General features: G+C 39.5%; 1 protein-coding gene across 1 annotated transcript; it reads right to left on the bottom strand.

Annotated features, from left to right (window-relative positions):
• Positions 1–11079: 11079 nt before the first annotated feature.
• CUNH1orf52 (chromosome unknown C1orf52 homolog) lies at positions 11080–19551 on the bottom strand. Its single transcript, XM_029229879.1, has 3 exons — positions 18805–19551; positions 17965–18163; positions 11080–11580 (listed from the first exon to the last, which is right to left on the bottom strand). Exons 1-3 carry the CDS (start codon positions 19078–19080, stop codon positions 11507–11509), a joined length of 549 nt encoding a protein of 182 aa, XP_029085712.1. The 5' UTR covers positions 19081–19551; the 3' UTR covers positions 11080–11506.
• Positions 19552–19985: the final 434 nt, after the last annotated feature.

Here is a 19985-nt window from a genome sequence, read left to right as displayed (position 1 = left end):
TCCACAGTTCACATTACAGTTCACTCTCGCTATTGTACATACTATGGATTTGGACAAATGTAAAATGATGTGTATCCATCATTACAGTATCATACAAAGTATTTTCACTGCCCTAAAAATCCTCTGTTCTCTATTCATCCTTTCCATTCACACCAACTCCTGGCAATCATTGATCTTTTCATTGTTCCCATAGTTTTGCTTTTTCCAGAATGTAATATAGTTGGAATCATACAGTTATTTTCAGATTGGCTTCTTTCATTTAGTAATAAGCACTTAAGTTTGTTCCATGTCTTTTCATGGCTCATTTCTTTTTAGCACTGAATAATATTCCATTGTTTGGTGAATAGATATTCTTAACCTTCCCTTTCTTACACAGAAAGTAAAAAGTAGGATAGTATATATACCTTCTGCAACTTCCTTTCTCAAATTTTACAGTGTATCCTGGATATCTTTCCATATCTATACAAAGAGCTTCTTTACTATCCTTATTTTTTCCCACTGCATACTATACCACTGAGTGGATAAATCATAGGTATTTAACCAGACCCCTATGACACTAATTTACTTCCAGTATTTTGCTATTATAAACAATGTTTCAATAAATAGTCATGGATATCATGTACATATTACATATGATATATATATATATATATATCATATTGCACATGTGTAGGCATATCTACAGGATCATTTCCAGAAGTGAGATTTCAGGGTCAATCAGTAAATGTATTTGTAATTTCTATAGATTTTGCAAAATTGCTCTCCATAGAGCTTGGATCATTGTACCCTATCACCTGTGTTGTATGAGCATGCTGTGTCTCTGTGGTCTTATTAACAGAGTGTGTTGTCAAGTGGAATTTTTCCAATCCAGTTGGTGAGAAATAATATCTCCTAGTAGTATTAGTTTGCGTTTATCTTAAAAATATCTTTTAGATTCAACAACTGTGTTGAAAATTAATTTAGAAATAGACTCTACTGAAGCTACTGACCCCTTGAGTAATCAATGATCAACCCCCATCCCTGCCCCCACTGGACCTCCTCACCAGGGTAAACCCAAATGAGTATTGTCATTCCACATGGTGGAGAGCAGCATGTCTTCAAGCTTATTCTGCAAAATTTACCAGCTGTCCTCAAAAGAGTTCTGCGCTCAAATAAGTTTGAGGCACTCGGGCCAAGAAGGTGAAGAGGGTTCTTCATTGAATGGCCCCTCAGAGGCTTTGTAACTGTCAGGTTCAGGGTGAATCTCTAGGAGAGAAGAATGATAGACTTTGTCAATGGAGCTCTTTTTTTTTTGAGAGCACATGCAAGTAGTTTTCTTGGAACACACTTCTTGTTTAGGAGGTTGGGTTGTATTTATACCTAGTCAACGGCCAACTCTGAAAAGTGGTTTTAGTTGTTTTATAAAATAAAAAATTTCTATTGTTTTCTTACTATTTTTTTTTTCTAAAAATTGAGGAAGTGGGGGTGAGGATCTCAGTTAATTGAAGGTTGTTAATACTTGGATTAACTGAGACACAGGAATCAGAATGTGGACTTGGTGAGCTTCCCTCAGGGCCAGCCCAGGGAAATAAGGACCTTGGTAACCTGCTCTGTACTAGTCCTCTTTTCCCTTGGCTGCTTTGCTCAGTCCCCCATCGAAAATAGGCTGGCAGGAAAAGCCCTGAAAACTCATTTGCTCTGAGATGCTAAGAGTTTCTTTTTTATTCAATTACTCATTGAACAATTTCTAAATTTATTGCTTTGTGCCGGATCTTTGAATTTGCCCCACAAGAAGTGTAAGGCCCTGCTGGCTTTGCAGCAGCCCCTAATCCAGTTAAGAAGATAAGATATGCCAGCAGTGAGGTAACAATGTAAGTGTGATTAAGTGACAAGATGAGAGGCAGGATAAGGTTACTTCTCCCAGGGAGCTCCTCTCTTGGGAGTCTGCTGTTTAACCCTCTGGTAAAGCTTTACTGGGAGCTCCCATTGTGGAATTTCCCCAATTCCACAAGTCACGATAAGGAGGCATTTTCTTTCTGCCCCTTTTTTTGGGAGATGCTCCCTGGCACTCTCCCTTAGTTGGTTGGCTCCGGGTGCCTCCTGCAGTGGGGCAGGCCAGCTGCTGTGGGGAATCTGAGAAGCCTGGCCGTGAAACCAGAGGGTATTTCTTCAGTACCTTCTGGCTCCACCCAAGGTTTTTCTCTGTTAATTGCATTAATATTGTCAATAATGCAGAAGTGGGGGAGAAAAGCTGAGTCTGCTTTATTTTTTTCCCTCAGTCCTCTTTTCACTTCCAAATTTGTTTTTGTTTTTTTTAATTTATTATTTATTTATTTATTTATTTTTAGCTGCATTGGGTCTTCGTTGCTGTGTGCTGGCTTTCTCTAGTTGCGGCGAGCGGGGGCTACTCTTCGTTTCGGTGCGCGGGCTTCTCATTGCGGTGGCCTCTCTTGTTGCAGAGCATGGGCCCTAGGCGCGCGGGCTTCAGTAGTTGTGGCTCACGGACTCTAGAGTGCAGGCTCAGTAGTTGTGGCACACGGGCTTGGTTGCTCCGCGGCATGTGGGATCTTCCCGGACCAGGGCTCGAACCGCATTGGCAGGCGGATTCTTAACCATTGCGCCACCAGAGAAGTCCCCCAAATTTGTTTTAATTCGTGTGGCCACCAATTCCTTTTGCTGAAGGCAAAATAACCAGGTTCTCAGTTTGAGCACTGGTAAGTGGCTTTTTAAAATCTGAACAGTTTTTTGGAGCATTCTAAAAGGAAACGTGGTTTTTCAGAGCACCTAAAAAGAGGATGTATTAGAAATACCAAATTGCTATTATAAAAAGCGGGCTTCTGGCAAGGGACTTAACATTTAGGACTTTCAAGGAGATGTACAAAAATTTTGAAAACTCTTGTTTAAATGTGGTCTCAAGAGTTTAGGAGCACAGTGGGGGAGGGATGGATTGGGAGTTTGGGATTAGCAGATATAAACTACTGTATATAAAATGGATAAACAACAAGGTCCTACTGTATAGCATAGGGAATTATATTCAATACCCTGTGATAAATCATAATGGAAAAGAATATGAAAAAGAATGTATATATATGTATAACTGAATCACTTTGCTATACAGCAGGAATTAACACAACATTGTAGATCAACTATACCTCAGTAAAATAAATTAAAAAAAACAATGAAAAAAATAAAGCAATAATGATAACAGAAAAAAAAGAGGTTAGGAACATTAAGTCAAGCAAACTGGATAACTTTACATATGACTCCATCTTGAGTTCTTACTCACAAAAGTAGTTCTACAGTCAAATACTACAACCAAATACTTAATTACAAAGATGTTCATCTTAGCGTTATTTATAGTGCTGAAAAATATGGACATGATATTGTTATAATAACAATAAATAAAGATAAATAAAATAAAAATTAGGTTTTTGAGGAATTCTTAATGGAATTGATGCTTAATGTTAAGTAAAATATGAAATATCTATATTGTGTAGAATATGTACACATATGCATAGGAAAAAACTCTAAGAAAATATTGTATATCAAAATGTTAACTGGATTTCACTACTAAAATGATTTCTCTTTTATTTTTTCCAGAACTTCTACAATGAGCATGTATCATTTTCATAATCAGAAAAATTTTAAATGAACATTACTATTATATAGAATTTATAATAGAATTTATAATAATGTATAATATGTTATGAGAATGAATTAAAACAATGTGATAAATATAATGAATTGTTATTGTATTTTTGGTGTAAACATTGTTCCTGTCCTTGAAAAGACTAAATATATTTGTAGTAAAAAAAAGCTTAAAAGTTTTTGTTTTCTGTGCTTATGAAACATATGGACTTTTTTTCCTTACTTTTGGCACTTATGTGAGGCAATTGAAAATCTATTTTCCAATTTAAACTCTTGTACAGGCAACACATTCTCAAAATTTAGTGCAATAAAGTTGTAATTTCTCTTAGAACATTAAAAATAAAATCTGTTCTCCATCATTGTTTATCACATTTTCACAAATCCTTGTTGGAAAAATTAGTTGAAATCATGGTAAATGCTAAGAAAATCTAATCCTCCTTCAACTAATTCTCCTGAGCTTAAAAAAGAAAAAAATTAATACTAGGCTGGGTGATCTAAAAAAAACCTTCAGGGCAAAAGATTAAATTAGGAAATTTAGTTTAGCTACCTAGCAAGACTGATATAGGATAGCTTTGCTACTGTTACAGTGGAAACAAAAGTGGAAAAAGAATAGAAAAACCTAAGCAGCTCATAATTAGCCAAAGCAACCAGATGAATTCAGCAACTTCTAAATAAGTTAAAAATACTCAGAGCCCTGGTCAAATTATCTAAAAAAAAGCCACTTACTGTCTAAGGTTTGAAGTCAACATTTCTAACTTGGTGCCAGAGGTACTACCTGGCAATCCTATTTCTTTAAAAAAGCATCAAAACCTTTTTTTTTTTTTTTTTTTACAGTCGAAGCAGCAAGGCCGGGGGAGCCTCTTTCATGTTGTAGCAGTGAATTCCAAGTGCTTCAGTTCAGAATTAATTCACTTACCTCAAGGGTTCCGGACAGTCTGGAACCCCCAAAGTAAACCCTTCTCCTGGGTGGCAGCTTGGTGTACAGAAAAAAGACCTTGAAAACGCAAAAGCACCCTACAAATGTAAGGGCTTATTATCTTTCCTTGACAACTATGGAGCAGTCTAGAGAAATTAGCCCTCTCATTTGTTAACCTCAATAACAGGCTTTAACAGATCTGTAGCCCAGGATGGCTCAGATAATTGCTCTAATTAGTTTGGTATGGAGGGAGGCGGGGCAGGGGGATTTGGAGCTCAAGTAATTAAGCCTAAATTAAAAGAAAAACAATGAAGAGTTTATGCCTTATGGATTTGACATATGGATTCCAGATGTTACGGAAGAAATTTTACTGCTGTGCTACTTCTTTTAGGCCACTTTTTGTAGTTAAGGAGAGGACTGGAGGGGGAGGCCTGAAGGCAGAACATGGCAAAAAAGAGAAGGTTCCAATGACTCTGTGTGCGTGTGGGTCTCCAGATTGAAAACTAGCAAAAACTAGCACCAGGGTCTTAAAAAATCCCCCTGGTGTGGGTGTTATTTCTGAGTTGGCTTGCTTATAGCTTTGCTGGCAGACAAGTCACTTCCTTAGTTGGAAGTGATTGTTTTGTTATTTCATTGCAGTTTTTCTCAGGAATTCTAAATTTAAACTCCACAGTCAGCTGGGGAAGTTTGCTAGAATTTGGTCCCATTTAGAAATGGAGACAGGTAATTATGCCAGGAATAGAGCTGCACTTCTACTTCAATGATATGCGCCAAATCCTCTGTTTCTTCTCCTTTTTTCAGAAAATGGTAAACACAGGGAAAGGAACAGGATGAGTTCCAGACCCCGGGTACCAAATATTACAGACGTACAGGAAATGACTTTTCAAATCCAGCCTGTAAACCTCTCATTTCGTGGGCTTGCCTGTGAGCCTAGAAAAGAGAGGAACGATCACAGAGGAGACATTCCTATGTTCTGGGAAGGCTGTACCAGAGGACCTCTGGAGGCCTTCCCATGCCCTGGTGCTATGACTCTAAACTCAAGCCATAATTTGAAATGTTAGAGAAAACAATGAAATTTGAGGCACAATTTGTGGCTTAAAGCTATCTTGCTTTGCTAAAAAATAGTAGACTGAGGGCTTCCCTAGTGGCCCAGTGGTTGAGAAGCCGCCTGCCGATGCGGGGGACGCGGGTTCGTGCCCCAGTCCAGGAAGATCCCACATGCCGTGGAGAGGCTGGGCCCGTGAGCCATGGCCGCTGAGCCTGCGCGTCCGAAGCCTGTGCTCCACAACGGGAGAGGCCACAACAGTGAGAGGCCCGCGTACCGCAAACAAAAACAAAAACAAAAACACTCCAACTATGTGATAAATAAGCTACTAAATCACTGAAATAGCCATCGGTCTTCTTAAAACATTTATGCACTGACTTTCCTTTTACATTAATCTGATCCATCTGAAAGATGTTTCTGGTGTATTAAACAAATGCTGGGCCTCCAGTTAGTGAACTGGTTTTGTAGTCATTAATTCTCCAAGTATTTGTATTCTGAGTGCCTTCTAGGGCTAAGAAGAGTCCTTGAGTCAAATACACACCAATCTAGTGACTCCAGGGCAGTGAGGAAGGAACCTGGAGCCAGACGGCCTGCCTTTCCCAGCTCTCCCACCTTGAGCAAATCACTTAACCTTTCTGTACGTGTTTTCTCCCCTGAAAAGTAGCACTAGCACCTACCTCATCAAATTAAATGAGTTAATACATGGAAAGCGCGAGAACAATGCCTGGCACATAGTAAGTACTCAATAAATGTTGGCTATTTGTTTAGTACTGAGCATAGGGAAGACCAACTTTCAGGTGCAGATACAGAGATAAATAGAACAAGGTGAATAAAGGAGGGAATACTTGAACTGCTTCTTGGAGGGAAAAAGGGAGGTTCACTAAGCAGATGGAGAAGGGCCAGGCCAAGCAGATGGTAAAAGTGAAGGCACAGAATGATTAAACTCGATGGTGTATCTGGGGAACTGTAAATAATTCATTAGAGCTGGATTAAGAAGTGTGTCAGAATGAGGGGAGAGAAGCCTCAGGATTTACTGACCAAACCCACATGATGGGAAGGAAGTAAGGCAGAAGGCAGGTTTCTGGGTTGACTGTGATGCCATTAACCAGAAACAAATTATAGGAGGTGGTGTGGGTTTTGACTCGATGTGTTTGGTTTTGGACATACAGTATGTGAGGGGACTTTGAGACCCAAGCAGAAGTGTACAATCGGATGCATAAATTTGGGGCTTTACAGAGCATTTTGGTAAGCATACAGTGCAGGGAACCATCAGGGTTACTGATTGTGGTAGCCATGAACTTGGTTGACACTGTCAAGAACCGGTGTAGAGAAGAGAACAACGTAGGGTACAGTGGCATCTGAGGGCAGTTGGAAGAGAGGGGGCCAGAGAGAGGAAATAAAGAGAACCAGGAGAACACGGGACCCTGGAAGAAACCAAAGGGGAAAAGAGTTTCACATCAATTAGGATGTTTTTGACGGAAAATGACACAACACTTAAACTGGTTTAAATTCTCAAGATTTATTGGCCCATACAACTGAAAAGCCTCAAGAGGATCACCCATAAGCCCGGGTGAGGAATTCTTACCATCAACACTTCGCAGTTATATTGAGTGCTACTATGTGCTGGCACTGTTGTAGTCAATGAACAAAACAGGCAAAATCCCGCCTCTTCGGACTGTCCATACAAATGCTTCTTGTTATCTCTCTCTCTCTCTTTTTGCATTAAAATGCAAATGCGATACCTCAAATTAGGAAAACTGTGTAGAGGGAGATGAAGAGAGAGAACTTCAGAATGCTATGCAAAGTTCAAAACATTTGCTGGGAGCATAACGCCTTTTTGTTGGAATGTCTGAACTTCTGCACTAAGTGATGATGGAGATGTGAAAGCAGTTCACTACGGATATGAAACTCTAAAATCCAAAAAACCACCAACGATATGTTTTAAAGCCCAATGTGGATTTACATGTCACCGTTTTTAACTTATCAAAGTTGCTGGGTTCACTCAGATACCTATAAAAATAATTACATTTTTCAAATATCCCCAGTGGGGCTTTGTTTCTAACTGAATGGTATGGCAATATGTTTTACATGTAGGTCATGTCCAAACCTGCATTGCTACATTCATATTTTAATTAAAAGTACATAGTTTGCAATAAAAGGAAACCTCATTCTCAGCCATTATATCCAACCAAGCACTATCCGTTTCTCCAATCAGTGTCTCTTCTCCAATGCCTTAGTTCACTCAGACACTAATCACTCTATTTAGACTACAGCAACCAGTCTTTCTGACTCGACTAGTAACCTACATATACATCCTCCTCATGGCCGCCAATGTGATTTTGCCAAAATGAAGATGAGTCCTTTGTTCTTATCATAATGTCTTGCACCCAACAGGTTCTCCATAAATTTTGCATGGAATGGGATGCAGATTCTAGCCTGAGCTCTGAAGCTCAGAGCTTGGTGTATCTGTGTATTGCTTCATCTTGCTGGGTCTATTTTCCATTCTCTAATTTGGAAATGATAAAACCTACCCCATTAGGTTTTTGGCAAATAAAATACTACTATATGATTGAACTCTGTCAATTCAAAAGCACTACACAGCATTAAGGGTTAAGATTAGAAGCAAGTCCAAGTAATATTAGTATCTTTTATTTCTTTTTTTTTTTTTTTTGGCGGTATGCGGGCCTCTCACTGTTGTGGTTTCTCCCATTGTGGAGCACAGGCTCCGGACGCGCAGGCTCAGAGGCCATGGCTTACGGGCCCAGCCGCTCCGCGGCATGTGGGATCTTCCCGGACTGGGGCACGAACCCGTGTCCCCTACATCGGCAGGTGGACTCTGAACCACTGCGCCACCAGGGAAGCCCAATATTAGTATCTTAATGGCTACAAAGCAGGGTAAATTTTCTCAGTAATGTTCTTTGATTCCAGTTTTCCATAAAACTCTATAAAGTTATTTATACTTTGAATTTTAAAATATGGCCCACGAATGCTTAGTTCTTTTCTCAAATTTTGTCTTTGCGCAAAAGAAGTCCTTCATGCCTGATGCGACCTAACTTCCTTATCTTAAAGATGAGGAAACAATCAGAAATATCAAGTGACTTGATTCTCTAAAAAGGAAGTAACTTGGATAGAGGATTTTCCGAATCTTCATGGATTTTTAGAAGATCCTTCTCTACTGGGTTTTCACTACCTGAACCAAACAGCGCCTTATCTACAGTACCCACATGGACACTTACATATGTTCCCAGGACATCTCTGAAGGGGAGAAAAAAATCCATTCTCTAATGTGGTGATAGATGTAGAGTGACATGAAAGTCCATTTTCCAACCAGGGATATTTCTGCAGAAGGTGAAGCAATCCATAAGCAAGTTCATTTCCCCTTCTGTTACTTGGCCATACTTTGGAAAGAAACCCGAGATACAAATGGCTGAGTCAGACTGCCCCAAAATATTTAGCCTCCTTCTTCCTAAATTCTCTCTCCCACTCCTAAAACTGGCTTGACCTGTACTCACATAGGTGCACATCTTCCAGCAGTTGCTTAATAATCTCACAAGTGTAGCAACTATCTTTCCTGTTTAAAATATCAGAATATTTACCCCCTCCAAAGAAAAGTGGTATTTTGTTTCTCCCCTTCCCAGTTCTGCTACCTTCTAGAAGAGGCTCAAAGCACCACTAGAGACCGATCTAGTGATCTTTTGTTCTCTGTCACAAACTGATTGATACAAGATAGGAGTTGAAACAATGAGTGATAAAAAGAGGTTAAAAAGATTTTCAGACAGTGGCTTGCTGGTGTTTTTTTTCTTGTATGAGGTTCATTTTCATGCTAGTTTTTTAAATCTTGTAATATTTCAGTAACTTCCGAGGTATCTGTTCCACCAATACATTCATCCAGACTATAGATTTTTCCAGATTTGGGAATCACAACCTCATATTTCCATTTTGGTCACATTGGACTCATGCTTTACCAGTTGATGCCACTCCCTAGTACATGATACCACTGCCCTCCCAATTATTCATGTACAAAGATTTCAGCCTTAAAAAGTTTCTTATCAATTATTTCAACTTTGGGATGCAGATGCTTGTAAACCTAGAGGATAAGCAGCTGCAGAACTGCATTTGTAAGTTGAAGATACAGTGGAAGCCATCATACTCATGTCCCTTCCTCAATCCACAAAACACTATGACTGGTACACTTTTAATGACTTTTAAAAACTTAAATCTACTTGATTCATGTTCTCAACAAATTTTATAGTTTTTAAAATGTTGGTTTCCAGCATGGGGAAAACAATCAGACTGGGGATTTTAAAAAACTGAATAATGTCCTATAATTAACTCTTGTCTCTTAAAGGCATGTAAGAATCATGGAAAGACTGACGCAGTATATAACCGCTCTTTTTTATCTTTCAAAATGTTACAAATAACTTCACTGCATTTTGGACTGCAGAAGTCAAATCTAAGATTACAATCTTCCTAAATACCCCTTGTTGATTTTATTACTATATGCAAAGCATTAAAACAGGAGCTGGATAGAGAAAACACATAGGCGTAGGGTTGCCAGACAAAATATAAGATGCTCAGTTACATTTGAATTTCAGATAAATAAATTTTTACTATAAGTATTTCTCAAATATCACATATACTAAAACATCATTTGTTGTTTATCTAAAATTCAAATTTAACTGGATATCCCGTAATTTCATTTGCTACATCTAGCAAATCTTTGTAGAAGATCCTTATCTTTGGCAAGCTTACTATTTAACAGGGAAATCAATGATCATAATATAAGGCATATATGATAAGTGCAGTAATATAATCAGGGGAGAAGATCTCTACTGATTACCACAGAAGACTACCTGGAAGAGATGGCAACTACAGTTCCTAAAATATGACTTTTATTTCAGTAATTTTTTTTTTTTTGCGGTACGTGGGCCTCTCACTGTTGTGGCCTCTTCCCTTGCGGAGCACAGGTTCCGGACGCACAGGCCCAGCGGCCATGGCTCATCAGCCCAGCCGCTCCGCGGCATGTGGGATCTTCCCGGACCGGGGCACGAACCTGTGTCCCCTGCATCGGCAGGCGGACCCTCAACCACTGCACCACGAGGGAAGCCCTTCAGTAATGTTTTTAACGGTCTTCAGGCCGTATGGATCATTACAGAAAGAAGGAGGTTAGAGGAATTTCCCCCTGAGCGAAGATGACTAAATTCTGATTGGCTGAGAGGTGGTTTAGTGTGATATTTTTGGAGTTCAAGTGTCCTGAGTTAAATCTCAAATTCATTGCTCATTAGCTGTGTAACCGTGGATAAATTAATCTCTATTATAAAATGAGGCTATTAATACCTGCTTTATTAGGCTGAGGATCAGAGATAATATATGCACAAAGCACTTGGAACACAGGAGGCACTCCCTAAATGGTAATACCCACTAACAGAATGTCACATGGCAAAGAGGGTACTTGTCACAAATATTCAAATGTTAATGTTATGCAGTAATAGTAATATTGGTAATTTTATTTCCATGATCTATTTACACTGTACAAACACTGCTGAAAAGCACCCTACAAGTTCACAGTACAATATATTTACTTTAAAAATATACTCCTTTATAAAAGGTTCATAGAACATTGGCATGTCAACATGGGATGAAACTCAAAGCATGTCACCAATTCTGTGGTAGCAAGAATGCTTCCAAGTGTTGTCAATTTCACAATCACAAGTCACCGTTTGATTTTTAAATACATATAAGTTTTAAATAAAAAATGAATTCTACAGTGGAAGGTTCCTGCACCAAAACTCATTAGTTAATTAACATATACTTTCATGGAGATGTTGTTTCATAATAATTTACAGTATCAATTTAATCTGCCAAAAAAATTCATTTCAACAAAGTTTCACAGTCCAAAAATTCTTGTCATTTATTTTCTATTTTTTCTTCTTTGTTGGTTCTCCCGGTTCTATTCTGCGCTTTTTAGAAGTATGCTCTTCTTTTTCATCATCTTTAAATAGGAAAGGAAGAGTTTCAATCAGTAATATTAAAAAAATGTTAAGCATTAAAATTTCATTGACTCTATACCAAAATCATTATCCTCAACTAATGTTTCTTTCAAAGTTTTCCAATAAAAAACACAAAAATAACTTTCAGAACTCTGATTTTAAATTGCAAGTAAAAATAAGGAATTTTTTCAACTGTAATGTTATACAAAATATATAATATATAACAGTGATCTTTTAGTGCTATATTAAGGTAGCTTAAAATGAGAAAATCAAAATTTGTTCTGATAAAGCTATTCTCAAATATTCTACAGTATATACATGGTGGATATTTAAATATATAATCTACATGTTAAGAATGGAACACATACCGTTTTTTTTTTTTTTACAAAAAAAGATGTCAATTTAACCATGACATTATGTGCAATCTGCTTTCCGTCCCCCACAAACACCTCCCCCCATCTCATCTCCCCACCCCCAGCCCCACACATGCATTTTGAAGTTAAAAAGGCTCTCACAAGTAGATGTCTCACTGAAACTGTATTTTCAGTTTTGTCCTATGTAGGTAGTTCTACATTCTCCCCCTCCTAGGATGGTCAGAGTATTCCAATGGCAAGAGAAAAACAGACTTCTTCCCTGCCTTCATATTATGGAAAATTTGGGGGGGGAGGGGAGAAGAACCTCAAATTAAAACCATGTCCTTTACACTTTTCTAAAATATTATTAGTATCTGTACTCACAGAAAATTTCCAATTAATAAATAAAAAGATTGTAAAACCTGAAACAATGGGCCCTTTTGTTCAATTAAAACAATCCAACTACATGTTTCAACAAAACACCGGGTAGCACAGAACAGCTGCTAATCCCCATCTCTCTGGACAAACGCATGGCATTATTTTAAGAACTCCATGTAGATGGAATACATAACATGTAGAAGATGTTATGATTTATAAAATACAAATTTATTTTAAGCACATTACTGAATTCATTGTACTTTATTTTCTCGATCAACAGATACTCAAAGTTCAATAACTACCATGTGGTGGCGTATAAAATATTTTGATGTTGAAAGGGGACTTCATATTAAAAAATTTGGGAAGCCATTGATATCAGAACATAAACTTTTTTTTCTCATTTCAACGTCCCTTTTATTAACAGTCAAAAAAACAAACAATGTCAATTCTATTGTTATTACTTAACATTTCACATTGCAAAAGGACTTTACAGTCATTTTTTACATGTTATTTCTTGATATTCTTCTGATAGAGACTGGGGAGCTCTGTCCTATTCTTTTTTTTATTGGATTATAATTGACACACAATATTAAGTTTCAGGTGTATAAACATAGTGATTCGGTATTTTTATATATTATGGAATAATCACCACAATAAGTCTAGTTACCATCTGTCACCATACAAAGTTATCACAATCTTATTGACTATATTCTCTATGCTGTATATTACATCCCTGTGCCTTACTTATTGTATAGCTGGAATTCTGTTCCTCTTAAACCCCTTCACCTACTTCACCTGTCCCCCCAACTCCTTCCCCTCTAGCAACCACCAGTTTGTTCTCTGTTATCAATGAGCCTATTTGTTTTGTTTTGTTTGTTCATCTGTTTTGTTTTTCAGATCACGAACTCATTATGGGAAAAATAAACTTAAAACCTTAAGCCTTCAATTCCCTTCTGCTAACTACCAGACTCAGAATATTTCCTTTGTTGATGTGGACAATAATTGGTATCAACAGCAGGTAATGCATCTTGAAACACAGCATAGTGATGTTATTCATATATTTAATAGAGCACTACAGATTTATGTACCCAGTATGATAAAATACAATTCAGATCAACAAATCATCCCAGGAATTTACAAAGCAAAGTTTTAATCATTAGTTTATCATGTATACAAAAAAAATACTTGTTCTACAAACCAACTGATAAGGCATACAGTTTAAACAAGCCAAGGCCTTTGTTTTTTAATTGGTGCTTAATTATCATCATGCTTGACTTTTGAGACTATTTTCAGTAGTAATATAAAAATTGAAATTACTTTCTAACTCTACTAGAAAATGCAGTGTTAACATATATTAAAAAGACCATCCTGAGACACTTCTGCTTTTAATCTGTCACTTATTACAAGTTCATTTACTGAATAACAATAAAAACACAAACTACTGAGGTTGGAAAAATAACTTCCTACCAGTCACTGAACAGAAGAGCTAATGCCATCTAGTGATATAACAAGGCATTGTCTTAAAAAAAAAAAAATCGTGAAATGTTCGATCATCAACTTTACTGAGCTTCTTACTCTGTGCCGTATACTACAGATGCACTTGTAAGGAAACAATTTTTATATTATGGAATTCATGTCACTTCAGGTAAACAAGCTTAAATTATTAATAGAAACTAAGGTTCTAAATTCTTAAAAAAAGAGCATTAGCTACTTTAGTTAGACCTTCAAGATTAATTACATGTTAATTAAGCTACAATAAATATCTAAGCCTTAATCATCTACATTTTACAACCACTAAACAAGTGTTGATAAGTAGTAAGGATTAAAAAGTTTTGAATTTTTCCCAGCTTCCTTACCTGGAAGGAGTTAACTGGCAAAAAAGGCCAAAGGGCAGAAAATGAGAAGGAAAAATAAAAACAAAGTAATTTGATAATCTAAAAATGAGATTTATATTTAAGAGTGTGGAGCTTCTGTGACTTCCCTGGTGGCGCAGTGGTTAAGAATCCGCTTGCGGGGGCTTCCCTGGTGGTGCAGTGGTTGAGAGTCCACTTGCCAATGACAGGGACACGGGTTCGTGCCCCAGTCCGGGAGGATCCCACATGCCGCAGAGCGGCTGGGCCCGTGAGCCATGGCCGCTGAGCCTGCGCGTCCGAAGCCTGTGCTCCGCAATGGGAGAGGCCACAACAGTGAGAGGCCCGCGTATCACAAAAAAAAAAAAAAAAAAAAAGAAAAACAAGAAAAACAAGAAAACAAAAAAGAATCCGCTTGCCAACGCAGGGGACACAGGTTCAAGCCCTGGTCCGGGAAGATCCCACATGCCGCGGAGCAACTAAGCCCGTGCACCACAACTACTGAGCCTCCCCGCTCTAGAGCCCGCGAGCCACAACTACTGAAGCCCGTGCACCTAGAGCCTGTGCTCTGCAACCAGAGAAGCCAACGCAATGAGAAGCCCTCTCGCAGCAACTGGAGAAAGCCTGAGCACAGCAACGAAGACCCAGCGCAGCCAAAAATAAACAAACTAATTAATTAAAAAAAAAAGAGCAGATTGCTCCATCTCCTATTGAAAACAAAACAAAACAAAAAAGAATGTGGAGCTTCTAATACAAGATATTTTATGAATTAAAAAAAAAAAAAGGGGTTGGGCTTCCCTGGTGGTGCAGTGGTTCAGAGTCCACTTGCCAATGACAGGGACACGGGTTCATGCCCCGGTCCAGGAAGACCCCACATGCCGCGGAGCGGCTGGGCCCGTGAGCCATGGCCGCTGAGCCTGCGTGTCCGGGGCCTGTGCTCCACAACGGGAGAGGCCACAACAGTGAGAGGCTCGCATACCGCAAAAAAAAAAAAAAAAAAGGGTTAAAAAAAGATGTTGGGAAATTGATCTGTAAACATAGTATGGAGTTTGAAATGGCAAAAATCACTTCTAAGAAGAAAGGTATTCATTACAAAAAGAAGATAGTTACATTCAACAACCAACATTAAAGTCAAAATTGAAGATTTCAGTATTATCTTTTAATCTTATGATCCAGCTTTAAGTTGGCTGAGCACTGGGGTCCTTTTTTGATATTGCCAACATCCACTTTCTAATGGAGGACCATCATATGAGCAAAAGGTCAGAAATTACCTATGGGAATAGCAGCATTCTCTCACACATATTTCCTGCTATCTGAACTTAAAAGGCAAGCTGGAAAAAAAGATAATTCTTTCTACTTACTTGTCCTGGTATATAAACCTTTTCCACATAGGAACAAAGATAGGAGAGCACCAGCCTATGACACCCTAGATTGAATATCAACTCTAGTGGCCTTATTGTCATTCTTCCCACAGGACAGCTACTCCTCAAGCACTCTCGCTTGCAAAACATCAAGAGACTAAACCCCAGTTTAATATGGCATCATTTCCATTTAAAGATCTGAATTTGAATTCCTATTCTGCCTCTTCCTAGCTGTGTGAATTTGGGCAATTCTTGAATCTGAGATTGTCTTCTTGTCTACAAAACAGTAATAATGAATCATGTACCACTTCTGTACTAGGTTGCTAAGAGTAACAAATTAGAAAACTTGTGTGAAGGTACTATTTTAGAGCTCAGCATTTTCTAGCTTTGTGATCTTGGACAAGTCACATAAGCTCTCATTCTGACACTTCCCTATCTGGTTTCACAAGGTGTTGTAAGGATTAAATGTAATTTATGCAAAAGTGTTTTTTATTAATTATATAAATATACTATAAAATATGAGGTATTTTTAATGTCCACTTCATTTGGCATGTCCAAAAAGATGCCATTTACTGAAGAGGTACCTTCACTAGTGACTTCTAATTCACACTGGGAAGTCAGTGAAAGAAATGGGAAAGCCAGGTAGAATCAAAACTGAAGAGTAATATCCTTTATAGCAAAAAAAGGATACACTTCAGAATGTGTATTGCATTTAATCGTCACATCTCTTTAGTGTCCTGTAGTCAAAAATGTTTCCTCAATCTTTCTTTGACTTTCATGACCTTGATACTTTTGAAGATTCAGCTAGTTATTTTGTGGAACATCCCTCAATTTGTGCGTGTTTGTGTTCGGCAGGAATATCACCAACGTGATGCTGTGTTCAAGTGACACTCAGTTTTGATTTGTCCTGTTATTTATGATCACTTTAATCGCTTGATTAAAATGGGGTCTGCCAGGCTTCTCCACAATGAAGTAACTCCAAAATGAAGTTACTATTTTTTTCCCATTTGCAATTAACAAGCATTAATTTTGTGAAGAGACACTTTAGATCTGAATAAATATCCTATTCCTTAAAAAAACACAAAGCAAAAAAACAAAAATTGGAGTAAGAACTCCTACCAGTTTGTTACCCTTTCTCTTGAAACAAACAAAATTCTCTGCAGCTGTAAAACAAGCTAAATAAGTAGCAGTTGTATTATGGGAAGATCAGAAATTTGTTTAACAAAAACAGCACACTCTTTCATAAAAATGATAGTCAAAAATATTTAGTCCAATAATCCACTGAATACTCACAATATACTACAAACTGTATTACAAACATAAATAACACCTGGACCCTGCTGTTTAAGGAACTCATCTTCATAAAGCAGATAGACTTACGAACAAAAAATCACATAAAAGGTGGTAAGTGCCATCAATAGCATTAGCACATACAGGGTACAGAGGAGCAAATAATTAACTAGAGGAAGGTAATATTTGAGATTTAGATATTACCAACTCTCTTTTTCTTAGAGTTGGATTTTAAAGGATGAATGAGTTTACCAGCCAAAGAGGGAGGGAAAAACATTCCCGACTAAGGTGAAACATATATTAAAAGGCATGGAACCATAAAATAGCATGGTCTATTCAGTTTTGAATTTTAAGATCTTAAAGTTCTACAAGGGAGCCATCTGAAATGAGGGTGGAGAAAAAGGCAGGGCCTATCAAAGAGGGCTCACTCTGCTGCTGGTGAAGGGTTTTAAGCAAGTGAGGCAAGGGGGTAAGTGGGTAAAAGTATGGAAGCAGAGATTACTGTGATTACTTACAATAATGGAATTGTAAGGTGGAATTATGATATTATGAACTAAGGCAAGACAACTAAGTCATTATCTTCTTACTATTGTTAATTACTATGTAGTAATACTCAGTTAAATCCATTTTGTGACACTAATTTTGGCTGTAAAGCACAATTGCTTTAATATAAAATGAAGCCATCAGCACTTCACAACTGCAGTCACAACAAAGAGTTCATGAAATAACTCATGCTGCTTTAATAATAAGGCATCATAAATCAATATACTACTGGTTGAGACATCAAAGATTTCACTTTAAATCCTGAATATTTTATGACGTTTCTCAAAAACACATTAAAAGGGAGGGTGGGAGGGAGGGAGATGCAAGAGGGAAGAGATATGGGGATATATGTATATGTATAGCTGATTCACTTTGTTATACAGCAGAAGCTAACACACCACTGTAAAACAATTATACTCCAATAAAGACGTTCAACACACACACACACACACACACACACACACACACACACACAGCAAAAGACACCCAAAGACCATCACAATCAGTTTGCTAACTGACTAGATTTAAGTTTCATTCATTAAACATCTCGTTCTCTTAAAACTCATCACAGGGACCAAAACGCATTACCACTGGAGTCTGACTTTCCTTACCTGATTCCACTGTCTCCTCCCCTTCTGGGAGAAGCCTAGCTTTCTTAGCATTCTGTGGGGCATCATCACCATTGTCCTCATATATGTTAGACCATTTTATTGCCATATCCAACTCTGGAGGGGGAGGTTTCTTCTCAGTAGAGTAGGTCTCCGGAGGTGGTACATAGTTTGACTTCCATATTTTGAATTCCTTCGGAGGCTGTTAAGCAAACACATTAAGAAACACTGTGACGAACCGAGGTTCCTATAATCGGTATGGGCACATGCACCTCCCTGCCGTTCGTTTATTCTTCAGGCTGACTTTTTTTTTTTCTTTTTTAAGGTTTAAAGACATATTTTTCCATCAAAATCACACTACTGTTAAGTGAAAAGCCAAAGGGTTCCCTATACGAATAAAGCTATTAACTTTTAGTTACCAAAGAAGAATCCAGTCTCAGAGATACTACGCCAAGGCTGACCCCTTCAGGAGGCTGCAGCAGACACTGTCTTGGAGGCAGCACCGCAGGCACTTCGGCATCAAAGGGAAGGGGTCTCGGGGAGAAGCTGCAGCAGGGGGGCGGGGGAGTCACCACCGTTAGTCCTAGCCGCGCGGGGTCAGGGCACCGAGCGCGGAGGTTTGGGTCTCCTCACAAGGGGGCGGGGCTGCGGATCCGGTTTGACACCCACCAGGCTGGGGGAGGGGGCCCGGGCTCCCCAGGGTTGGAGGTGGGAGAGGGTGGTGCGGCATCCCGCAGGGGGTGACTGCGTGTGTGGGGCGGACAGCTGGTCCCCAGGAGGGGGCTCAGGAGGAAGTGGGCGGAGGTCGGGACCTAGATCGGGAAACGGGGTCGGGGACCTCACCTCCTCTGGCGCCTTGACGACGTGCCTCTCCCAGTCGATCTGTTTGTTGAGCGGATTGTAGAGAAAGGCCGGGCGAGTCACGCTCCGGAACAGCTCGTCGGGTCCAGGCAGCCGCTTCTCCGCCTTGTTCCCACAGCCGCCCGCCGACTTCGCCGGATCCGAGGCCTTACGACTTGTTTCCTCCGGCTCGCTGTTATCCTCCTCGTCTGAGGAGCCTGAGCTGCTGCTCCCGTAAGCCGCGAAATAGCTCAGAGGATCCTTCTCCTCCGCTGCCATGACGGCTGCGCGCGTCGATCTATGGCTCCGCCGGAAACCGGAAGCCGTGCCAGGGCCCGCCCCGCAGTTGGCCCCGCCCCAAGTCTCGCTGGTGGGCCCGGAGTCTGCACCCCCTGGCGGCTGCGCCGTGATACTGCGGCCGGGCTGAAGGACTGGAGGCGGGGCCGCGCACGTCCTCAATCAGAGGTTTCTAATGCTCTTTTCTGAGGACCCCTGAGAAGAGACAGATCCTCAGGCAGTGGTCCAACCAAACTTTCAGATTCAGTAAGAATTTATTAAAGGCACAGAAAAGCTAAAAATTTTGTCTTTTCACCGCCACCTTAAAGCCCTTGCCCAGAGAGACCAGGATTTCTTTCTGATCCTGCTGCATCTCTTCCTCGAAATAAAATTACTCTCAGTGTGCTTCCCTCAGTCGTCATGGAACACCTCTATGGGTAAGTGGACTTACCAAGTCCCAGAGTGAATCCTCTCCTGCTTAACCTCATTCCAGCGCACTCTGAACAGCCTCCTTTGATGGAACTTCTCTTGTATTGCATCACACCACTCTGGGGGTCCTCCAAACTCTCTGGATTCTTATTGTCAGCCTCCTTCCATGCCTGCTTTGCTCTGTACGGCCCTTAAACGCCGGTGTTTCCCAACATATTATACCAGCTTTCAGCAACACTTACTAACAATCTGTAGAGGGTGTTACAAAGTTGCAAGTCAGACCATCCCTTTCCAGGGCATTAACTACCTTAATGCTTGTGACTCCCAAATCCGGGTCTCCAACTCCAACCTCTCAAGTTCTGGATCAAACCTCCATTTGGCTCTTAAACTTTATGTATGGACATCGTGCTGGGGTCTCAAACACCCACTTAAAGATCAGTAACTTGCCTTTACATATAACTTGCTTCTGCATTTGTGTT

This window comes from Monodon monoceros, unplaced genomic scaffold, assembly GCF_005190385.1.
Source record: "Monodon monoceros isolate NGI ecotype Baffin Bay Population unplaced genomic scaffold, NGI_Narwhal_1 Super_Scaffold_18, whole genome shotgun sequence".
In the NCBI taxonomy this organism is placed as follows: domain Eukaryota; kingdom Metazoa; phylum Chordata; class Mammalia; order Artiodactyla; family Monodontidae; genus Monodon; species Monodon monoceros.
This window is presented reverse-complemented; position numbering and strand designations above follow the sequence as displayed.